The 24950-nt window shown below is 42.8% G+C and overlaps 1 protein-coding gene across 4 annotated transcripts in view; it reads right to left on the minus strand.

Moving 5' to 3' along the window:
* hspg2 (heparan sulfate proteoglycan 2) overlaps window positions 1-24950 on the minus strand; it is a 530364-nt gene that overhangs the window by 90234 nt on the left and 415180 nt on the right. For all 4 annotated transcript variants that reach the window (XM_060851818.1, XM_060851817.1, XM_060851815.1 and 1 more), the window contains 7 exons: window positions 21636-21784; window positions 17752-17878; window positions 14029-14180; window positions 12770-12899; window positions 8691-8842; window positions 2414-2543; window positions 430-570 (listed from right to left, as the gene is read on the minus strand). In XM_060851818.1, coding sequence (XP_060707801.1) covers window positions 430-570; window positions 2414-2543; window positions 8691-8842; window positions 12770-12899; window positions 14029-14180; window positions 17752-17878; window positions 21636-21784 — 981 coding nt within the window. The remainder of the gene's footprint in view (window positions 1-429; window positions 571-2413; window positions 2544-8690; window positions 8843-12769; window positions 12900-14028; window positions 14181-17751; window positions 17879-21635; window positions 21785-24950) is intronic.

Below are 24950 nucleotides of genomic sequence, written 5' to 3' on the forward strand. Positions count from 1 at the left end.
ATTTTCCTCCTTAACCAAAATCAGACGGCCTTAAGGTCACAAATGACGGATACCCATCTGGAGGATCAGCTAAAGCTGCAGACCTCCACGCTACAACCAAATATTCAAATGCTTTCTTACAAAAAGCAGTCACAACAAAGTCATTGAAAGGTTAGTTAACTTTAGAATTAACATTGTTTTCATTTTTTTTAGTGCGTTAGTACATAGTAGTTAGATTTTTACAAAATAATGTGAATTTTGAAGAATATATAATTGAAGTTTCTTGGATGCGGCCTTATTAGATTACAACTAACATAATGCGGCTTTCCAACATTAAAAGGTTCCCCACCTCTGGGTTAATCTAAACGGCTAAACTGTTGACCAGCCCCCATTTCAACCTCAGATATCAGCATTTTACACAATACAGTTGTAAACCCCATTGCAGTGTACCTTGTAATGGTTCATTAGGTGTTTTCCACTCGATACTGAATGGTTGAGCTCCATCAACAACTCGACAGCTGAAGGAAGCATCACCACCCTCAATGACAGTAACATCTTGTGGCCCAGTATTTATAATTGGTATCAGTGCCCCTATAGCACAATAAGAAAGGTTATCATTTAAGCACAAGGTAGAAAAAGAATGAACTGCTTATTTTTTTTTCAACAAAATAAACTTGTTCTTATCCTTCCTCTGAAACTCAGTATCATCGGCATGGTGACTATCTATAGCCCATCCTTAACTGGTCCTTGAATTGACTGTCTTGATAGGTCATTACAAATGACAGTTGTTGTGGGTCAGGAGTCGTGTGTAGGCCAGACCATAAGGTGGCAGATTTCTTTCCCTAAAGGGACGTTAGTGAACCAGATGGATTTTTACAAAATTAAGATGTTGTTTCCATAACATACGAAGACAGTTGAATTGGTCACCATTACTAAGACTTGGATCTTAATTCCAATACTTATTCATCAACGGAATTAAAATTCCTTCCCTCCTGCACCCCCTGGCTGTCATGGGATTTGAACTCATTCCCCCACAACATTAGTCTGGGCCTTGAGTTTATCAGTTCAGTTTACCATCGTCAGCGTGAGTCACAATACCACAAGCTCTCAATTAGAATGCCAATATGTGGTAGAAGTAAGATGGCACATTTGTAAAACATGTTTTACAATTCCATGACAGTCTAAAGCACATTGCAGCTGACAAAATGGTGTTGAATTGCAGCTAATTGAATAATGTTGAATTAGAATAATTCCTGTAATGAACAGAAATGCAGCCACTGTTAAATTCAGTGACCAGGCTATCTGTTTTGTTAGTGATGTTGGTTAGGTATCAATTTGGTCGAGTGACACATAACAGATCGAGGATATTTGACCCATCTAGTGTCGGTAAAATGGGGAGGAGCAGGAGCAGGAACTTTGCAATTATTCTTATTCACCAGCTCATTCCTGAAACCACTGTCAAGAGTTACCCTTCAAGTATCTTTCCGATTCCTCTTTGAAACTACATGCAGCACCCCTCCAGGCAGTGCTCCAAATCACAGTAACGCAGTGAAGTAATGAGCATTTCCTCAGGTCAGCTCTGGTGTTTTTGGGGATCTCCTTAAATCTGTGTCCTCTGCTTACAGATGCTGTCAGCAGAAACACTACTTGCTCTATTAAAACACTTTGTGGTCTTGAACACGATAGTGATTCAGACGCTAGGGAAACCTCCCATGCTCCCTGGTGCCATGGATCCATCCAAGAGAATGTCTACACACTTTATTGCTTCACCTGAAAGCTGGTACCACTGACAGTGGAGCACTGGGACTCCCAGCCTGGATTATGCACCCAAGTTCCTGTGACAAAACTCATGATTTGCTGACACAGAGGTGTGTGTGCGAGTACGAAATAACCACAGACTGGGTTCCCCTCAGCTGAGCACTAATTGCACTCAGTAAAATCTTTCAAATCATTTTCCCCATCCTGATAGTACACCAACCAGTAAATCATTTCCTGACTTTAGCTTCAGACTTTTCTTGAAGGTTTGGGTGAAAATAACCAGCTCTCATGGATCTTCAAATGTAACTAAAGCCACACGTTTTGGCTCCCAGGTAAAAAACAATCAATCAGCATTTTAACCTGGTTTTATTAGAATAAGCCTGTCATGTTATAACCCTTTACAAACTACTGAGGACTTTATTCCAAAAACATTCTGAACCAAGCACTACACCACAAAGAATGACTACATTTTGAAAGTACTTAGCTGGCTGTGAAACATTTTGAAATGACCTGAGGTTTTGAAAGGTGCTGTTGAAATGAAAGTTCTCTGTTCTTTAACATATAATTAAACTCTCTTCAAACAGACAAAAATATGAAACTGGAGCAATTCAATAAAGCTGGTGGTATCAGATGGAGATTAGTTACATAATAAGTACGAATGACAGGGTTTACGTACTGGTTGCTGTGGAGGTAACCGAGACCGAGAATTTAAGTTGTTGCATTCCGAACTTGTTTTCTGCACGGCAGATATAATCGCCATCGTCAGCATGAGTCACCTGCAGGATTCTCAGCACAGGGCCTTCTGCCTGAAATATTCATCAGGAACATCACAAAGGTTTGTTAGTTACACTACAGTGCCTTTAGCATGGTTATACTTAACACACCCCAATTCAAATGGAGATAAGATTATCCCAACATTGCGTTAACACCCTTTGGGAGCATAGTGACTGCCCATTGGACATTGCCAGTCCTCCCAGGATTGACAGTCATTCTCATCAACAGGCTCCAGTGAGAGGTACAATTAGCTATTGGCAAAAGCAGTGAGGAGAAAGGGGTCTCATGTGCCACTAGGCAAAGTAAAGCACAAAATGGTTACCTGTGTGAGCAGGTCAGACACAGAGGCCAGAGGACCACTACCCACTCCACACGCTGATACACAAGGCTCTGGAGATTGTACAGAACAGCCAAGATGTTACCAGCATCCTGGTTACTGCATTAACTGGGCCTGGATGGCACAGTGGCTGGCATTGCTGCCTTTCAGCAACAGGAACTTGGATTTGACTCGGGCATCCATCTGTGTAGGGTTTGCACATTCTCCCCGTATCTGTGGGGGTTTTCTCCGGATGCTCTGTTTTCCTCTCCACAGTGGATTGGCCATGCTAATTTGCCCATAGTGTCCAGGGATGAGTGGATTTTCCATGGGAAATGCAGGATTATGGGGATAGGGTGGGGACAAGGGTCTGGGTGGGATGCTCTTCAGAGGGTTGATGTGGACTCGGTGTGCCAAGGGCCTGCTTCTGCACTGGAGGGATTCTATGATCGTATGATCAACGCCTGAATTTCCAAATCTTTACATGCTCACTGTCGGCTTGGAACTGCATACAAGTGGGAAACATTAAATAAAACTTAATTTTCTTCTTGGTTGCACTTTACTTAGCTGAAAAATGTGTTGCTGGAAAAGTGCAGCAGGTCAGCTAGCATCCAAGGAGCAGGAGAATCGACGTTTTGGGCATAAGCCCTTCTTCAGGACTTCACTTTTGGCCATCCATCTTTCCAAGTCCTCAATTTTTTTGCCTCCCTGGATCAAGGTATTGATGGGGGCCCTATGCTCAAAGCATTTAAATATGTACACAATACAAGCTAGAAGTAGAGTCAGTAGCCCATTACCACCAACTGGTACCCAACATCCTAGCTGCTAGGCCTCAGTGTGAGGTCTGCTTGATCGGATACAGTTTAGACTAGTCCTCAACTCACAGCGACTGCAGGCTACACCAGGGACTGACCTGCATTAGGTCTTCTGTAAAGGAACATTTGAGATTTCTTCCTTTTGGCTGCATAAATGGAAGCAGACACGAGATACGTTCCCAATCCTGGTAACCCTTAAAATAGTACATGGAAGCTGGTAATGGGAATGTCCTCATCAATTTTGAGAACACGGCCATGTGTATTCAGAAGTGGGTCAGAAACAGATGTCTAAAATGAGGAACATTTTTCTCCTTTTCTTTAAAGCATTGAAACAAATATTTTATTGTTTACAAATTGTTCTGAAATTTCATTCATATAAATTGGATCTGAGCCAAACAGTCTCACAAGGGTGCCAAGATTTGATCTGTAGCCAAATTTTGATGAACTAAACTGGTTAAGATTACAAGTGACTGTAGATGGTAAATAGGGAGGGCTTTCTGCCCTGTTGCTATGAGATTCCCACTCACTGTTATACACCAGAAAGAGATGATGTGGATGTGCCAGTGTTGGACAAATTCAGAAGTCACACAACATCAGGTTATAGTTCAACAGGTTTATTTGAAATCACAAGCTTTTGGAGTGCAGTCCATTCATCATGGCATCGTATGACTTCTGACTTTGACAAGAAAGAGTCTGAATTAAGAAAGAGACTAACCCCAGGGCTGAGACTGAGCTACATCCCAGGTGGAAACACAGACCCAAAGAGAAGATAAAGTGAAGACAATCAAACTGTTTTGAAGGGAACCCTGTCACATTCCTGTGTCCAAAAAACCCCAGTGCACTCAAGTAGTAACGTAATAAATCCAGTTCTCTTCTTAGACTGACTGATCATTAGCATATTAGGAGACTGACATCCATTTTTAGGCTAGCATCCAGCTCATATGACAATCCATGTATGACAACTCTGTTATATCAATACCAATATTTGCACCAAGGAGAATATAGATAAACTTTATACTTTAGTGTATGGTTATTTGTAATTGTTCCTTTCCTTCTATGTTCAAAGAGCCGAGCGAATGGAAATTGTTGCTAATCAACAGTTTAAGCATATGAGAAGGCATATTTTATTTAAAAATGGATAGTCATATTCCAAGCTGCTTTTTTAGTTTGACAGTAGTCTGAACAAATGCTGTATTTTTAGTTCAAAAATATACATACTGGCTAGAAAATAAAGCAGAAATGTTTAAATGCAGGATGTACCAGCTCACCATGATACGGTAATCGTTTAGCTATAAATTCTGTGTCTTATTGTCTTATTCTCCACAACCACCTGATGAAGGAGCTGTGCTCTGAAAGCTTGTGCCTCCACATAAACTTGTTGGATTACAACCTGGTGTTTTGTGATTTTAAGTTGTCCACACCAGTCCAACACCAGCTCCTCCAAATGCACTTAAGGGAGAGAATTGAGGAAAAGCGCCATGAATGAGAAAGAGGAAATAAGGCCCTTGCTAGCAGGACCTGAGTCAGCAATGTCAGATCATATGTTGTTTTTATTTATATATATATATATATATATATATATATATAGAGAGAGAGAGAGAGAGAGAGAGAGAGAGAGATAAATAATATATATAATATAGAGTCATAAAGATGTACAGCATGGAAACAGACACTTCGGTCCAACCTGTCCATGCCGACCAGATATCCCAACTCAATCTAGTCCCTGCCAGCACCTGGCCCATACCCCTCCAAACCTTCCCTATTCATATATCCATCCAAATGCCTCTTAAATGTTGCAATTGTACCAGCCTCCACCACATCCTCTGGCAGCTCATTCCATACATGTACCACCCTCTGTGTGAAAAAGTTGCCCCTTAGGTCTCTTTTATATCTTTCTCCTCTCACCCTAAACCCATGCCCTCTAGTTCTGGACTCCCCGACCCCAGGGAAAAGACTTTGTCTATTTATCCTATCCATGCCCCTCATAATTTTTAAATCTCTATAAGGTCACCTCTCAGCCTCCGACACTCCAGGGAAAACAGCCCCTGCCTGTTCAGCCTCTCCCTGTAGCTCAAATCCTCCAACCCTGGCAACATCCTTATAAATCTTTTCTGAAGCCTTTCAAGCTTCACCACATCCTTCCAATAGGAGGGAGACCAGAATTGCACGGAATATTCTAAAAGTGGCCTAACCAATGTCCTGCACAGCCGCAACATGACCTCCTAACTCTTGTACTCAATACTCTGACCAATAAAGGAAAGCAAACCAAACGCATTCTTCACTATTCTATCTACCTGCGACTCCACTTTCAAAGAGCTATGAACCTACACTCCAAAGGTCTCTTTGTTCAGCAACACTCCCTAGGACCTTACCATTAAGTGTATAAGTCTTGCTAAGATTTGCTTTCCCAAAATGCAGCACCTCGCATTTATCTGAATTAAACTCCATCTGCCACTTCTCAGCCCATTGGCCCATCTGGTTCAGATCCTGTTGTAATCTGAGGTAACCTTCTTCACTGTCCACTTCACCTCAAATTTTGGTGTCATCTGCAAACTTACTAACTGTACCTCTTATGCTCACATCCAAATCATTTACGTAAATGACAAAACGTAGAGGACCCAGCACTGATCCTTGTGGCACGCCACTGGTCACAGGCCTCCAGTCTGAAAAACAACCCTCCGCCACCACCCTCTGTCTTCTACCTTTAAGCCAGTTCTGTATCCAAATGGCTACTTCCCCCTGTATTCTATGAGATCTAACCTTGCTAATCAGTCTCCCATGGGGAACCTTGTCAGATGCCTTACTGAAGTTCACATAGATCACATCTACTGTTCTGCCCTCATTAATCTTCTTGTTACTTCTTCAAAAAACTCAATCAAGTTTGTGAGACATGATTTCCCATGCACAAAGCCATGTTGTCTATCCCGAATCAGTCCTTGCTTTTCCAAATACATGTACATTCTGTCCCTCAGGATTCTCTCCAACAACATGCCCAGCACTGAGGTCAGGCTCACTGGTCGATAGTTCCCTGGCTTGTCTTTACCGCCCTTCTTAAACAGTGGCACATTAGCCAACCTCTAGTTTTCTAGCACCTCACCTGTGACTATTGATACAAATATCTCAGCAAGAGGCCCACCACTTCTCTAGCTTCCCACAGAGTTCTCGGGTACACCTGATCAGGTCCTTGGGATTTATCCACCTTTAACCATTTCAAGACATCCAGCACTTCCTCCTCGATAATCTGGACATTTTGCAAGATGTCACCCTGCAGTCTATATCTTCCATATCCTTTTCCACAGTAAATACTGATGCAAAATATTCATTTAGTATCTTCCCCATTTTCTGTGGCTCCACACAAAGGCCGCCTTGCTGATCTTTGAGGGGCCCTATTCTCTCCCTAGTTACCCTTTTATCCTTAATATATTTGTAAAAACCCTTTGGATTCTCCTTAATTCTATTTGTCAAAGCTATCTCATGTCCCCATTTTGCCCTCCTGATTTCCCTCTTGAGTATACTCCTACTTCCTTTATACTCTTCTAAGGATTCAGTCGATCTATCCTGTCTGTACCTGACATATGCTTCCTTCTTTTTCTTAACCAATCCTCAATTTCTTTAGTCATCCAGCAGTTCCTGTACCTACCACCTTCCCTTTCACCCTGATAGGAAGATACTTTCTCTGGATTCTAGTTATCTCATTTCTGAAGGCCTCCCATTTTCCAGCCAGCCCTTTACCTGCGAACATCTGCTTCCAATCAGATGTTGAAAGTTCTTGCCTAATACCCTCAAAATTGGCCTTTCTCCAATTTAGAACTTCAACTTTTAGATCTGGTCTATCCTTTTCCATCACTATTTTAAAACGAATAGAATTATGGTTGCTGGCCCCAAAGTGCTCCCCCACTGACACCTCAGTCACCTGCCCTGCCTTATTTCCCAAGAGTAGGTCAAGTTTTGCAACTTCTCCAGTATGTACATCCACATACTGAATCAGAAAATTGTCTTGTACACACTTAAGAAATTCCTCTCCATCTAACCTTCAACACTATGGCAGTCCCAGTCGATGTTTGGAAAGTTAAAATCCCCTACCATCAACACCCTATTATTCTTACAGATAGCTGAGATCTCCTTACAAGTTTGTTTCTCAATTTCCATTCTGACTCTTGGGGGGGTCTAGATGGTGACATCTTGCTGAGAGAATGTAACTTTTTAAAAAAGTTTTGTGATTTACATATGAAAGAAGTGAAACTATCGTGGTCATTCAAACAGATGAGAGACTCAACAAACAATCAAGGTATATTTAAATGTATAATTTCAGTTACATCACACTGTAAACTTTTACTATATATTCTGTGTCTTACAATTGTGTACTCCACAACCACCTGATGAAGGAGCAGCGCTCCGAAAGCAAGTGCTTCCAATTGAACCTGTTGGACTATAGCCTCGTGTAGTGTGATTTTTAACTTTGTTCACCCCAGTTCAACACTGGCATCTCCAAATCCCAGAATGTAGTTGAGCTTGTGTAAGACGCAACTATTCTAAGTGTGAGGGCCAACTGGACCTAGCTCCTTGAAGGGTTTGCATCCCATCAGTCAAACATTCTTCTCACAAACTGACTCATGTTCTGGAATTCCCTCAGAATTATTTCAAAACCAGATGTCGCAGGTCATAGCTAGCAAGGCAACAGACAACTGGTCACAGATGGGAAAATAAGGCAGTGAGGTGGATTCTGGGAAAACTGAGGGCAGTTACATTTACTGAGTTAGATTACACCTGGATTAATTATTATTTTGATTATATTGTCATGTATACGCAAGTAAAAAAGTACAGGAGTACAGTGAAAAGTGTATACTGTCATCACGCAAGGCTCCATCTTCGGTACAAGTATCTAAGTACAGGATCTTAACAACAAGGTAGAAAGAACGAACAAAGTTAAAAGTTAAATATAGAAGTTAAAAATTATCTGACAACCTGTTCCAATACAAGCTTCCATTACATAATAGCTATGTAAAATGACCCAGAAAATGCATTGTTCTACCACCACAATTACCGACCTGGTGATTGTCCGTTAGATAACCATCTGCCTTGTACCATGTGATCATGGGTTCAGGTTGACCTGTGACCTGGCAGTGTAACTCCAACATTTGCCCCTCGGTTACTGAGATGGGGCGGGGTTGAACTCGCACGATTGGTGCACCTTCACGTGCTGTGGAGAGGATGAGATCAGAAAACAGTTGAATAAGATGGAGCCAAACGTGGGCACAAAAGATGCCGTCATTGGCTAACTCTCACATTGGACAATGTCAATGCAAGAGTCAGCCAATGATAGATTGTGTAAAATCATGGCGTACAGCTCAAATCATAGCTGCTACCTGACAACTACTATTGAATAAATGACCTTGGAACTCTCTCAGACAGGTGAAAACCTGAAAAATGAATTTAGGGAGTTAGGAAGGAAGCTAAAAGAAGGACCTCAAGAGGAGTAAACTCTGGGCTGCTGCCAATGTCAAGCACTAGTGAGGACAAGTATGGGAAGATCTGTCAGACAAATGTATAGCTTAAGAGTTGGTGCAGGAGGCAGGGTTTCAGATTTGTGGATCATTGGGTTCTCTTCTGGGGAAGGTATGACCTGTACAAAAGGGACGGGTTACATCTGAACTTGAGGGGGACCAATATCCTTGCGGACAGGTTTTCTACAGTTGTTGGGGAAGCTTTAAACTAGGTTGGCAGTTGGGTGGGAACCAGAGCATCAAGTCAAAAGATGCAGCAGTCAGTGTACAGGTAGATGTAACAAGTAGAGATACTGTGAGGAGGGGTAGACTAAAATGGCAAGAGGGTGGGAGTCCCAGCAGAAAGGCAGAAGGTAACAATGCAAAGACCAGAACAAAAGTTAGAATAGGAAAAAGTAAAATTAGGCGACAGAATCATATGCAAAAGACAGGGATTTTACTAGATTCTAAACAGACAATGAGTTTAAGGGCACTTTATCCGAATACCTGCAGTATTCAAAACAAAGTGGATGAACTTGTTGGGTAAATTAGTAGAAAAGGATATGATTTAGTTACCATTACAGAAATGTGGTTGTAGGGTGGTGATGACTGGGAATTAAATATCCAAGAGTATCAGGTGATTAGGAAGGACAGCACTCTTAATTAAGGATGAGATTAGGATGAGAGGGAATGATGTAGGATCGAAGGATAAAATTGTTGAATCTATTTGGGTGGAGATCAAGAATAGTAAGGGGAAGAAGTCACTGATGGGAGTAGTCTACAGGCCACCCAATAATATTGCTACAATGGCACAGGTGATCAATCAATAAACATCTGATGAATGTAAGAATGGAATGGCAGGAGTTATGGAAGATTTTAACATGCACATTGATTGGCTGGATTAAGTCAGTAGAGGCAGTCTTGAACTCATCCGTGATAATTTTCTTGAACAGTATGTTACCAAACCTACAAGGGAGCATGCAATCTTAGATCTGTGCTGCACAAGTAAAATTAATGATCTCATAATTAAGGATCCTCTTGGAAAGAGTGATCACAGTATGGTCGAATTTTGGATACAAGTGGAGAATTAAATTGCATCATCTAAAACTGGGGGTGGGGGGAGGTTTCATGCTTCAACATGGGAGACTATAATGGGATGAGGAAGGAGTTGGCTAAATTAGACTGGGAACACAAGTTAAATGGTGGAACGATTGCAGAACAGTGTGGGTCTTTCAAAGAGGTTTTCCACAGAGTTTAAGGTAGGTATATTCCAGTCAAAAACAAGGAAAGCATGGGCAGGAAGAGCCAGCTTTGGATAACCAAGGAAATAAAGGAAGGCATCTAATTAAAAACTCAGAGTTACAAGGTAGCCAAGAGTAGTGGGAAACAGGAAGATTGGGAAAACTTCCAACAGTAACAAAGAATATGAAGCAAACGATAAAGAAGGGAAAGATAGATTATGAATGCAAATCAGCAGAGAATATAGAAACAGGTAGGAAAAGTTTTTATAAATATATAAAACAGAAAAAGGGTGGCTAAAGTGGGGGCAGGCCCTTTGCAGGATGAGAAAGAGGAATTAATATTGGATAATGCTGAAATGGCCGAGGTCTTGAATAGCTATTTTATGTCAGTCTTCATAGTGGATGATGTGCCTAACTTTCCAAAAAATTATGTTAAGGATGCAATGGGAGCTGAGGACCTCAAATTCTGCTATTATCACTAAAGGGGTAGTGTTGAGCAAACTTGAGGGTCTAAAGGTAGATAAGTCCCTTGGTCCTGAAGGAATGCATCCCGGTGTGCTGAAAGAAATGGTGGAAGTTATGCTGTTAGTTACCAAACTTCCCTGGACTCTCAGCAGACTGAAAGACAGTGAATGTCATGTTGTGGTTATAAACAAAGTGTTTAGGCAGAAGGCAGGTAACTCTAGGCCAGTTAGCTTAACATCTGTAGTCTGGAAAATGCTGGAGGCTACTATTAAAGAAGAAATAATGAGACATCTGGATGGAAAAGGTTTCATCATGCAGATGCAGCATGGACTCAGGAAGGGAAGGTCATGTTTGACAAACTTACTGGAGTTCTTTGAGGATGTATGAAGCGAAGTGGTTGGAAGGGAACAAGTGGATGTTGTATACTTGGATTTCCAGAAAGCATTCAATAAGGTGCTGTATAAAAGACTCATTTATAAGGTGAGAATGCATGAAGTTGTGGGGAATGTACGAGCACAGATAGAGGACTAGTTAACCAACAGAAAGCAGACAGTTGGGATAAATGGGTCTTTCTCTAGTTGGAGATCAGTGATGAGCAAGGTGTTACAGGGCCCGCAACGGTTTGCGATATAGATAAATGATTTGGAAGAGGAGACCAAGTGTAATGTATCCAAGTTTGCTGATGACACTAAGTTGAGTGGAAAGGCAAACTGAGCAGAGGATGTGGAGTGTCTGCGGAGAGATTTAGATAGGTTAAATGAGTGGGCAAGGGTCTGGCAGAAGGAAAACAATGTTGGTAAATGTGAGATTATCCACTTTGGAAGTGAAAATAATAGATCAGAGTATTATGTAAATGCTGGAAGATTGAAGCATGCTGTTGTGTAGAGGGACTTAGGAGTGTTGGTACATGAATCACTAAAAGTTGATTTTCAGGTACAACAGGGAATCAGGAAGGCACACAGAATATCGGCTTTCATTGCTAGAGTTATCGAATTTAAGAGTAGGGAGGTTCTGCTGCAATTGTACAAGGTGTTAGCGAGGCCGCACGTGGAGTATTGTGCGCAGTTCTAGTCTCCTTATTGAGGAAGGATACACTGGCTTTGGAGGCGGTGCAAAGGAGGTTCACCAGGTTAATTCTGAAGATGAGGAGAGGTTGAGTCAGCTGGGACTGTACTCACTAGAATTTAGAAGAATGAGAGGGAATCATAGAGAAATATATACAATTATAAAAGGGATGGATAAGATAGAGGAAGGCAAGTTGTTTACATTGGTGGGTGAGACTAGGACGAGGGGACATGGCCTTAAGATTAGGGGAATAGATTTAGGACAGAGATGAAGAGGAACTTTTTTCCCAGAGAGTAGTGAATCTATGGAATTTTCTACCCAAGGAAATAGTAGAGACTGCTTCATTAAATACATTCAAGACACCGTTGGATGGGTTTTTGCATGGTAGGGAAATTAAGGGTTATGGAGATAACACTGAGATGATCTTAATGAATGGCAGAGCAGGGTCGATGGGCCAAATGGCCTACTCCTGCTTCTATTACTATGAAACTAAGAACGTTCTGTTGCATATGCATGCTGAGAACATGCTGCCTTTTGAGGTCTTTTGCAATCAGACAGGCCAAAATGAAATTGGCACTAATCTGTAGCCCTCTATTCCCAGGTTTGCTTTCATTTTTCCCTGCTGTATGATCTGTCAGTTAAGATTTTCATAAATATTGTTGTGGTTCTGTTCGCCGAGCTGGGAATTTGTGTTGCAGACGTTTCGTCCCCTATCTAGGTGACATCCTCAGTACTTGGGAGCCTCCTGTGAAGCGCTTCTGTGATCTTTCCTCCGGCATTTGTAGTGGTTTTCATAAATAGCACAGTTTGAAAGTGAAAGTGAGATGGTGGAGATAATTAAACATAGGGAACAGGAATGGCAGAGATACATACTGAACGGAGGTGAAGAGAATGAGAGGGAGAATGCGACCTCCCGTGTTCCGGCAACGTTTTCCGCGTGGCAGATGTAATCCCCGGTGTCATTGGGATTCACACGAAGGATACGTAGAACACTGCCCTGAACCTGCAGCATCAAGTGGAAAATTACAATTTCCTTTACTGTAACAGGAAACTCTAAGTGTTCACAAATTTACTGATAACAATAACACACAGTTGTCATTCAGGACAGTCAGAGGTGACTTTTACCTTCAGGCATAATAAATGAAGCTCTGATTAAACACACACCTGAATCTTGAGACATGAGGAGAATATGCAAACTCCACACAGAGAGTTGCTCGAGGCTGGAACTGAACCCTGGTCCTTAGCGGTTTGAGGTAGCAGTGCTAACCATTGAGCTACCGTTCCGCCCCAGAATTTAATAAATTCAGAATTTATTAAAGAACATAAAGAGTGATCTCTATTTGGCAACCACGGATGTGGTGGTGCAAGATTAGGAAAGATCAGTTTAAAGAAAAATGATGGGTTCAAGAACCATTGGCAGAGTCTTGGCCAGCTGACTGCTGCCATCCTGGTTGAGTTGCTCACAGATCTCAACGTAGTGTCACATAAACTGCTTGCAATGAGGATATCCCTCCGAGCTGCTGAAGGGGACCATCCAAAAGGTCAGCACTGCTGCATACTCGTGGATGACAGCGTCCAGGTTGCAGGTCACCATCATCACTCAGCCCTCTACCATCATGTCGAGGCAAAAAGCCGAGCAGAAAATCAGAGTAAACACTGCACTACTGATCCTTAACCAGAGAAGCAAAATTATCTCTCTTTGGAACACAGGCTGTTAACACATGGGGAGGCCATTCAGCCCATACAGCCTGCCCTGGCCATTCTAGACATGATTGACCGTCTCATCAATGCCTTTCTGGCAGCTGCAGATAGATGGCATTATGATAGTTGCCCAGGAGATTTTCTGGTGCTTCTGAATAACCTTTCAATATTGCAGATCCTTAGGCAGTTCCACTTCAGGATGAGACCAAACAGGTACCTGCTGCCAACATCCCCCTCCAAAATCAACAACCACTGGGGCAAAATGAATAACTACTTGGCGTTGTTTGGGGTTTAGGGTGGGTGACAGATGACCTTATTATCTTCCACCACAATGATGAGTTAAATCTTTGGTCGCACAACTTAATAATACCCATGTCATGTATGTTCCCTAGAGGAGGAAAATCCAAACCTGTACCATCGCTTTCACCTACCTGGTGATTGGCTGTCAGTGACCCTGTTGCTTTGTGCCACGTAACCCTGGGTTCGGGCTGACCTGTGACCTGGCAGTGTAACTCCAGCATTTCTCCCTCACTGACAGAGGTAGAAGAAGGGTTAATCCTGACCGTCGGGGCAGTGCCTCGTGCTGTTGGAAGGGTGAAGACCAGGACAGAGTTTTAAGCAAGCAACTGGATTGAAAATTGTACTTGTAAAAAATACAAGGGTACATCCTGGCCCCCAGCTTGGGCAATTGTGCTCCCCCCTGCTCTTCTTACTCATCTTCCTGTCAAAATATGATGCTTCATTGTACCAAACTCCCTCCCTCTTCTCATTTATTGAGTCCTTCATGTGGCCTAGGCCTTGCAGTTGTTAGCATTCAGTCTCCAAGTCTTTAAAATGCACTTGGGAACTCATACCATACACTTTATGGAATCTCAAGGAAGGATTATCCTTCAGATCACATTCTCCATTAATAGAACACAACAGCTCGATTTATTTTCAATTGTAAAGGGGATGTGGCGTCACTAGCTGGGCCATCACTTGTTAGCCATCCCAATTTGTGCTTGTGGTGAACTGCTGCAGTCCATGGGGTATAAGAAAATCCACAATTACATTAGGGAGAGAGATGCAGGATTCTGATCCAGACACTCTGAGGAACGGTAATTTATTTGCAAGTCAGAATGGACAGTGGCTTGGAGGGGAGCTTGCAAATGATAGTGTTCCTATGGTTGCAGAGGTCAGAGATTGGAACGTGCTTGTTAAAGGAATCTTGCTTCCACTGGGCTTCTCTGATCAAAGGGATCACTGTGGGAGTTGGAGGACGTGGTGTTCCTGTCCCTGTGCCTGTACCTGTGTTTTTGCTTTTGCCGCTGTTTACCTATTAGATACTATGTATTTAACTATGTCATCTGCCTGTACTGCTCACAAGACAAAGCTTTTCACTGTACCTCAGTATATGTGACAATAAATTCCATTCAATTCAGTTCAATGGTGCTAATTAAGCAGGTTCATTGTCCTGGATGATTTCAAGCTTCAAGTGTTGTTGGAGCTACACTCATCCAGGCAAGTGGGGAGTATTCGATCACACTCCTGACTTGAGCCTTGAGAATGGTGGACTTTGGGTAATCAGATGTCAGAGTTATACAGTATAGAAACTGACATTCAGCCCAACTTGTCTGACCAGACATCCTAAATTAATCTAGTCGCATTTGCCAGCATTTGGCCCATTTCCATCTAAACCCTTCCTATTCAAGTGCCTTCCAGATGCCTTTTAAGTGTTGGAATTATACCGACCTCCACCACATCCTCTGGCAGCTCATTTCGTACACACACCACCCTCTGAGTGAAAAAGTTACCCCTCTGCTCCCTTTTAAAGCTTTCCCCTCTGACCTTAAACCTATGCCCTCCCGTTTTAGACTCCTCTATCCTGGGAAAAAGACCTTCACTGTTCACCCTCTACAAAGTCACCCCTCAGCTTCTGAAGAAGCAGGAAAAAAAAACCTCCAGCCTATTCAGCCTCTCCTTACAGCTCACCTTGACCGGGGATTTGTCCACTTTTTCAGGCTGTCTTAACCTCCTCACAGTCCCTCTTCCCACCTGCATCCTCCTTCTCCAAAATGAAGACAGGTATGAAACACTTGTTTAGCAAATGTCCTATAAATGTCCTCCAGCTCCAGGCACAATTTATTAACAGAATTCAAACCTCCATCCAGATATCAGACTACATTCACCCAGTGAGTCCTTAAGACATTAATTTTCTAAATTCATTGACATGATGTAGGTGTTGTTGGTTAGGCTAGCATTTATTGCCCATCCCCTGATTGCCAAGAGGGCAGCTAAGAGTCAACCACATTGCTGTGGCTCTGGAATCACATGTAGGCCAGACCAGGTAAACTACTCACCACAGGATTCCAAGCATCTAACCTGTTCTTGTCGCTAGAATATTTACTGCTCAAAAATAAAATGGAGTTTTGTGGAGTAGGAGCAATTGAATTTTCTTTCATTCAAGGTGTTACAATTATGCAATTGATTCTTTAGATTAGGACTTGAAACATAGAACTCATGAAACACTGAGAAACTTTATTGCCTTTTAATATTAGATCAATTGGTGTATAATTGTGAACCTATCCTCCACTAATTATCTTAGATTCTATAACAAATTCTCTGCTTTCCAGCACTCCCCATTCATGTGTTGTTGGTTAATCACTGTTAATGGGGGTTGTGAAGAGGAAGGAGGCAGCTCAGTACTCAGCACAGTAATACAATTCAATTTCTTTTTCACCAATGACATAACAGATCGATCATAAAGCCCTTGTACAATTCAGTATACTGCTGCACTTAGGAAAATCTTCATTTTTTTTACTACCTGACCCTCTAGTGGAAACTTCTCTTGGTTTCATTGGTCTGTATAAAATATGGAAGTATCAAAAATAATGGACGACAGGGGAGTAGCAAACAGAAGCCTTCCACAGCATGCTGGACAGAATGACGAATAAACCATGAATGTTACTTCAACAAAAGCTTTCACTTCATATACTGGACTAGCACAACTATTAAAAAGGTACAAATCCCTGCTTTGGGACTGTGTACTCTGGTAAAAACAGGTCCATAGCTCAGCCTTCGCTGGTACATCAATAGCAGACTCTGTTGCCAACACCACTCACAGGTCAGAGTGTGAGGCCTTCCTTTATGTTCAGTTTGTCATGTTAGGCATCTACCAGGGAAGGGAACGGCAGGGGAGTATCTCTTCAGTGATTTAATGTCAGAGCTCCCCACAACTAAAGACTGGCACCAACTCCTTCAAACGGATTTAAATAAAAAACATTGAACTGTGAGGGAAATTCAGTGGCTCTTTCTCCAGGCACTGTGACCAAAACTGACCTAATAATTTAATAATTTTCATGTTAAAAAAAGGCTTATGAACATATTGTGCAGATTTAGAATCTGTTATTATTATGAACTGCTTTTAAAGGATGCTTTACCCGAATGCAGAAAGTGACTCCCTTCTTAAAAAAAAGCTCTTAGAAATTCTGATTGCTAGGATGATTTGGAGGAGCTGATGTTCGACCAGGGTGGACAAAGTTAAACATCATACAACACCAGGTCATAGTCCAATAGGTTTATTTGGAGGCACTAGCTTTCGAAGCACAGTTTTTCATCAGGTGATTGTGAAGCAGACCACAAGACACAGAATTTATAACAAAATTATGATAACTTGTGTCTTAAGTGCTGCTTCTTCATCAGGTGGTTGTGAAGCAGGACCATAATTGATCACAATTTTGTTATAAATTCTGTGTCTTGTGGTCTGCTTCACAACCACCTGATGAAGCAACAGCGCTTCAAAAGCTAGTGCTTCCAAATAAACCTGTTGGACTGTACCCTGGGTGTTGTGTGATTTTTAACTGATTGTCAAGAAACTCATTGGTGTTGTACTAGATAACACAATGTTTACTCTGATGAGAGAATGTTTGTTCTCCAGTATTGAGGCCACTGAAATTACAGAGCCCTTATTCTTCCTTCATGGGGCGTGGGTGTCACTGGCTGGGCCACTATTAACCACCCATCCCCAGCTGCCTTTGAGAAGGTGGGGATCAGCTGACCTCATTAATCGCTGCAGTCTAATACAACAAATCCTTGACCCAGTACAATAAAGCAAATAGATATAAAGAAAATCAAAGATGGTTGAAAAGTGAAACACTTGAATGTGCATTACATACTGGTGGAAGGAGTGACTGAGACGGAGAATTTGACCTCGCGCATTCCATAGATGTTTGCCGCACGGCAGATGTAATCACCGACATCAGCTGGACTCACACGAAGGATGCGTAGCACACGGCCATGTACCTAGCATCAAGAGGAAAATCACAGCCTGTTACTCACTCTCCCCCACGCTGCTTTCAGCATTCAGAGATTCACTCGTAACCTCAAAGGATAACTCTTGGCTTAAAGAATGAATATCGAGACCTGAAAGGATTTTCCAGTTTAGGATGCCATTCCTTCGAGCCACTGAATGGCTACTGAAACCAAACAGAGATGCGCAACTAGGATCAGATTTCAGTTGGATCCCATGCCAAATGGTGGAGCAGCAAAATGGATAGGAATCCTTCTTTAACAGTGTTTTTAAATTATTCATTCACAATATGAGGGCATCGCTGGCGAGCAAGCATTTATTGCCAATATAATTATTAGAAGCCAAACACATTGCTGTAGGGTTGGGAGTTACACGTAGGACAGACCAGTGAGGATGGCAGTTTCCTTCTCTATAGACATTAGTGAACCAGATAGGTTTTGTCCTGACAATCAACAATGGATTCACGAAATTCATTAGATTCTTAATTTCAGATATTTATTGAATTCAAATTCCACCATCTACTATAGTGGGATTTGAAGACAAGTCCCTAGAACATTACTGGGTCTCTAGATTAGTCAAAAAGCGTAGCACTGGATAAGCACAGCAGGTGGCATGGTTGCTCAATGGTTAGCATTTTACCCTTCCAGCGCCAGGGACCTGGGTTCAATTCCAGCCTTGGGCGACTGTGCAAATTCCAGAGAGGCATTCTCCCCGTGTCTGCCAGGGTTTCCCCCGGGTGCTCTGGTTTCCTCCCACAATCCAAAGACGTGCAGGTCAGGTGGACAGACTATGCTAAATTGCCCATAGTGTTCAGGGATGCATTAGTCAGAGGGAAATGGGTCTGGGTGAGTTAGTCTTTGGAGGGTTGGTGTGGATTTCTTCAGCTAAATAGCCTGTTTCCACACTGTCTGGAAGGTAATCGAATCTAAAGGTCAGGCAGCATCCCAGAAGCAGGAGAGTTGATGCTTTGGCCACATTCCTGATGAAGGGCTTATGCCCAAAACGTCAACTCTCCAGCTCCTCGGATGCTGCCTGACCTGCTGTGTTTTTCCAGTGCCACACTTTTTGACTCTGATCTCCAGTATGTGCAGTCCTTACTTTCTCTGGTGTAAGAGTCTAGTGATAATACCACTCGGGCAGTGCCTCCCCTAATTTCCATATTTCAGTTTTTCAGTATGGAAAAGCATAGGACTGCAAAGGTTGAAGATGTTAGGAACAGAAAACGCTGGAGAAACCTGGAAGATTTGGCAGCACCCATTAACATTTTGAGTCTAATCTGACTGTGATGTATCTTGAAATGTTACAATGCACTTGAAACATTTAGTCTGCCTCACTCTCCACAAATGCTGTTAGAACAGCTGAGCTTCACCACTACTTGCTGTTTTTACGTCAATTTTGTTAGTGCTCATTCCTTGCCTTGATCTTAAACCATTTGTCCCAGTTATCCCCTTATATACACTTGAGTAAACAAGAAACAAGTTAACAAACTGACAGCTCCTTAAAGGGGAAAATAGACCTGTGGGATAGTTTACATTTCCAAGAAAGTAGAGGTGACCTCAGCTTAACATCTCACTTCAAACTACAATTCTGACTGTGCAGTCTTCCACCAGTATTACCCTCACGGGAGAGGCTCAGCTGTGTGAAATTAAGGGGTCTTCTGTTTAAGATGGAGATGAGCAGGGAGAAGCGTGTTTGCTCTCAGAGGATCATGAGTCTATGAAACTCACCTCGCCTAAACTTTTGACGGTTATTGACGATTTAAAACAAAAACCTAAATTGCTGATGAAACTCATGAGGTCTGGCAGCATCTGTGAGGAGAAGGCACAGTTAATGGTTCAAGTCTGGTGACTCTTCTGACGAGTTTTGCCAGCAGTTTGTTTTTGTTTCAGATTAGATTACTTACAGTGTGGAAACAGGCCCTTCGGCCCAACAAGTCCACACCGACCCGCCAAAGCGCAACCCACCCATACCCCTTACCTAACACTACGGGCAATTTAGCATGGCCAATTCACCTGACCCGCACATCTTTGTGACTGTGGGAAGAAACCGGAGCACCCGGAGGAAACCCACGCAGACACGGGGAGAATGTGCAAACTCCACACAGTCAGTCGCCTGAGGCAGGAATTGAACCCAGGTCCCTGGCGCTGTGAGGCAGCAGTGCTAACCACTGTGCCACCGTGCCGCCCATCCACCATTCACAATTATTTGTTTCATTTCATTCTGTATCTCAGTCAGGGATTGACTAATAAGAGAAGAACGGCGATTCAGCTCCATTTTAGTACCTGAACCCCAATCAGATCAGCCCCAATTAATTTTCTAATTCATATATTCTGCTCAAAACCTGTAGAGAGACTTGAGTCTTGTGATTCAGATGCAAGAACTAGCCAGACCTAGTAACCTCATTTAATGTTCAAAGCATTCAATCAATCTGCTCCCTCCCTTGTTTATTCTTAACCTTACTAATACAATTAAATTAGAGTGTGGAAACAGGCCCTTCGGCCCAACAACTCCACACCGACCTGCAAACCATCCAGACCCATTCCCCTACATTTACCCCTTCACCTAACACTACTAGCATGGCCAATTCACCTGATCTGCACATTTTTGCATTGTGGGAGGAAACCAGAGCACCCAGAGGAAATCCACGCAGACACGGGAGAATGTGCAAACTCCACACAGTCAGTCATCTGAGGTGCGAATTGAACCCGGGTCTCTGGCACTGTGAGGCAGCAGTGCTAACCACTGTGCCACCTAAATAAAGACTCAACTCCACCTTCTGCACTGCTTGCTTACCAATTACAGATGAACTGCAGAGGCTGGGGTCAATCCCACATATGTAATCCAGAGTCCCAGGTTAATGCATTGAGGAGATGAGTTTGAATACCTCCACGTCAGGTGGTGAAATTTGAATTCAATGAATTATAATTAATTGAAATATATATTTTAAGTTAAAAATCAAACACCAGGTTATCGTCCAACAGGTTTATTTGGAAGCACTAGCTTTTGAAAGCTGTGATGACTATATCAACGGTCATTGAAAATCTGTTTCACTCATGTCCTTTCGGGAAGGAAATCTGCCATCCTCACTTGGCCTGATCTATATGTGACTCCAGACGGACAGCAAACTGGTTTATTCTGTGTCTAAGTGAGACATTCATTTCAAAGTTAGGTATGGGTGGGGACAAATGCTGGCCTTGCTACTAATGCTCACATCTCATGAATGTGTAGATGGTATCTACAATACTAATGTCTTATTGAACAGGGATCTGTAAGTACATCTGATACTTGTTTGTTGCAGGATCTGACAAGGACTCAGCACCCTCTCCCCAGTTAGATTTGTTCCACTCCTCACAGACACTTGTTACTGAGGTTAGAAATTTGATGAGAAAATTGAAGAGAAACTGAAAGCAAATGTACATCTGACAATGACAACTTGGCTTTCGTCTGTGTTCTGATTCGGACAGCAAATTCAGCTTATTTTCTGACAAGCGACCCCCATTACGTGAAATTAGACTGAGCTAATAATGACAGGTCATGAAATGTAAGGCTGAGATAAGTTGTTACATGAATCGGAACAGAGAGGGGGAAGTGATAGATAGGTGAGGAGTCACTGTGAACAGAGAGGTCTAACTACAGACCCACACACAGGCAGCTGAACGGACACTCTCAGAGCAACTTTAATCTAACCTGCCCACATACAGGTAAAATAATTCCTCATTAAAAAGGAAATTCAAGGGTTGCTCCACCTACCTGGTGATTGGTTGTTAGAGAGCCGGCTGCCCTGTACCATGTGATCCTGGGCTGTGGTTGACCTGTGACCTGACAGTGTAATTGCACCATTTCCCCCTCCCTCACTGTTGTGGGGGCTGGCTGAACCAGCACAGTGGGGGCATTTCTTGCTGTGGAGACAAGAGTGAGGCAAATAGATTAGAAGTGATCATTACAGATAATGTTACATATTGAATCCCACATTTGTTAGAATTCTCTTTGATAATTTCTGAAAGGTATCAATATTTCAACTGAATTTTTATCTGTGACCATCCAGCTCAATGTAGTGAACATTAGCCTTTGTGTAAAGTGAATTAATTTTGGTCTGGCTCAATGGTACCTGCCTAACCTCAGAGAGAGGGCCAAGATTCAGAACTACAACACAGTTGAACACGTAAACTAAGTGAGACTTCAGTGCTATACTGGTGGATTGCTGCATGATGATTATTGAATAATGGCGATCCTTGAGCAGGACACATTCAGAGAATTAGTAAAAAATATGAACTTCATAAATAGAGGCATGTAGTAGAAAGGTAGCAGGGATGTTAAATGCACCTTCATAAAAAGCTGAATAGCCTACAACTAGAATATTGTGTCCAGTTAGAGTCATAGAGATGTACAGCATGGAAACAGACCCTTCGATCCAACCTGTTCGTGCCGACCAGATATCCCAACCCAATCTCGTCCCACCTGCCAGCACCCAGCCCATATCCCTCTAACCCTTCCTATCCATATACCTATCCAAATGCCTCTTAAATGTTGCAATTGCACCAGCCTCCACCACTTTCTCTGGCAGCTCATTCCATACACATACCACCCTCTGCATGAAAAAGTTGCACTGTAGATCTCTTTTATACCTTTCCCCTCTCAGCCTAAACCTATGCCCTCTAGTTCTGGACTCCCCCACCCCAGGGAAAAGACTTTGCCTATTTATCCTATCCATGCCCCTCATAATTTTGTAAACCTCTATAAGGTCACCCCTCAGCCTCCGACGCTCTAAGGAAATCAGTTCCAGCCTGTTCAGTCTCTCCCCATAGTTCAAATCCTCCAACCCTGGAAACATCCTTGTAAATCTTTTCTGAACCCTTTCAAGTTTCACAACATCTTTCCGATAGGAAGGAGACCAGAATTGTATGCAATATTCCAACAGTGGCCTAACCAATGTCCTGTACAGTCGCAACATGACCTCCCAACTCATGTACTCAATACTCTGACCAATAAAGGAAAGCATACCAAACACCCACTTCACTATCGTATCTACCTGTGACTCCACTTTCAAAGAGCTATGAACCTGTACTCCAAGGTCTCTTTGTTCAGCAACACTCCGTAGGACCTTACCATTAAGTGTATAAGTCCTGCTAAGATTTGCTTTCCCAAAATGCAGCACCACACATTTATCTGAATTAAACTCCATCTGCCACTTCTCAGCCCATTGGCCCAGCTGGTCAAGATCCTGTTGTAATCTGAGGTAACCCTCTTCATTGTCCACTACACCGCCAATTTTGGTGTCATCTGCAAACTTACTAACTGTACCTCTTATGCTTGCATCCAAATCATTTATGTAAATGACAAAAAGTAGAGGACTCAGCACCAATCCTTGTGGCACTCCACTGGTCACAGGCCTCCAGTCTGAAAAACAACCCTCCACCACCACCCTCTGTCTTCTACCTTTGAGCTAGTTCTATATCCAAATGGCTAGTTCTCCCTGTATTCCATGAGATCTAACCTTGCTAATCAGTCTCCCATGGGGAACCTTGTCGAACGCCTTACTGAAGTCCATATAGATCACATCTACTGCTCTGCCCTCATCAATCCTCTTTGGTACTTCCTCAAAAAACTCAAGTTTGTGAGACATGGTTTCCCACGCACAAAGCCGTGAGCACCTGATGGTTTTTGAGATGACGCTGAGGAGGTTTATTCGGAATACGGGGAGCTTTAGCTGGAAAGTGAGGTTGGAAAATGGGGGTTGTTCTTCTTGAAGCACAAGAACTGAAGAGAGATTAAACAAAAGTGTGAAGTTATGAGAGGTTTAGGGGAGTAGTAATTTAGGAATCCCACAGCGTGAGAACTGAATTACTGAAATCATGGCCAACAGTGTGCCAAGGGAATGACATGTAATTTTCCATTTAATTCTCTCAGAAGCACTGCAACCTTGCCCAGTAATTTCTCAAATGTTCTGGGTATTCCCTATCTTGCTCCATCAACACAATCTCATTAATTGTAAACTGCTAACGTAAACATTTTAGAGGCCAAAAAAACTGCAGATGCTGGAATCCAAGGAGGACAAGCAGGAGGCTGGACAAACACAGCAAGTCTGGCAGCATTAGGAGGTTGAGAAGTCGATGTTTCAGGTGTAACCCTTCTTCAGGACTGGGTGTGGGTGTGGGGGAGCTGCTGATAAAGGGGATGCGGGGTAGGCAGGTGAGGTGGGGATAGATGAAGACATGTAGAGGGTATGACCTGGTTGGTCAATGGGAGGAATGAATCTAGTAGGTGGCTGATAGGAGTGGAAGGGAGGGAGGAGAGGGAGGGGCTGGGAAGGGAGGTTATTTAAAATTGGAGAACTCAATGTTGAGTCCTCTGGGCTGTAGGCTGGCCAGGCAGAAGAAGAGCTGTTGTTCCTCCAATTTGCGATGTGGTTCATTGTGACAATGGGAGGAGGCCAAAGAAGGTTACATCAGAAAGGGAATGGGAAGGGGTATTAAAATTGGTGGTGACCAGGAAGTCTGGTAGGCCCCTGTGGGCCAGGCTGAGATGCTCGGTAACCGTTTCCTAAGTTTATGTTTGGTCTCCCCGATGCAGAGAAGACCACATTGGAGCACCAGATGCAGTAAACTAGGTTGGAGGAGAGGCAAGTGAACCTCTGTCTGACCTGGAAGGACTGTTTGGGGCCGTAGATGGAGGTGAGGGGGTGGTGGGCCGGCAAGTTTGGCATCTTTCACAGTTGCAGGGGAAGGCACCGTGGGGTTGGTGAGGGGGTTTGTGGGGTGAGTGGTGCAAACCAAGGATTAGTGCAGGGAACAGTCCTTGCAGAAGGTAGAGAGGGGTGTGGAGGGGAAGGTTTCCTTGGTGGTGGGGTCTAATTGGAGTGGGCGATAGTGTTTAAAGGTGATGCTTTATCTATTTATTGTATCTGCTATAAGTCTGCTCTCAGCCTATCTGGCTAATCCCCCATTAAATTCACAAGCCTTAACCATACTCTGAATGTTCACTCATTGGAATCTTATTAACTATCTTCTGGAATCCCAAAGCAGCAATATCCTTTGGATAGCTCTCATTAACAATTTCAGTTACCTT

This window comes from Hemiscyllium ocellatum, chromosome 37, assembly GCF_020745735.1.
Source record: "Hemiscyllium ocellatum isolate sHemOce1 chromosome 37, sHemOce1.pat.X.cur, whole genome shotgun sequence".
In the NCBI taxonomy this organism is placed as follows: domain Eukaryota; kingdom Metazoa; phylum Chordata; class Chondrichthyes; order Orectolobiformes; family Hemiscylliidae; genus Hemiscyllium; species Hemiscyllium ocellatum.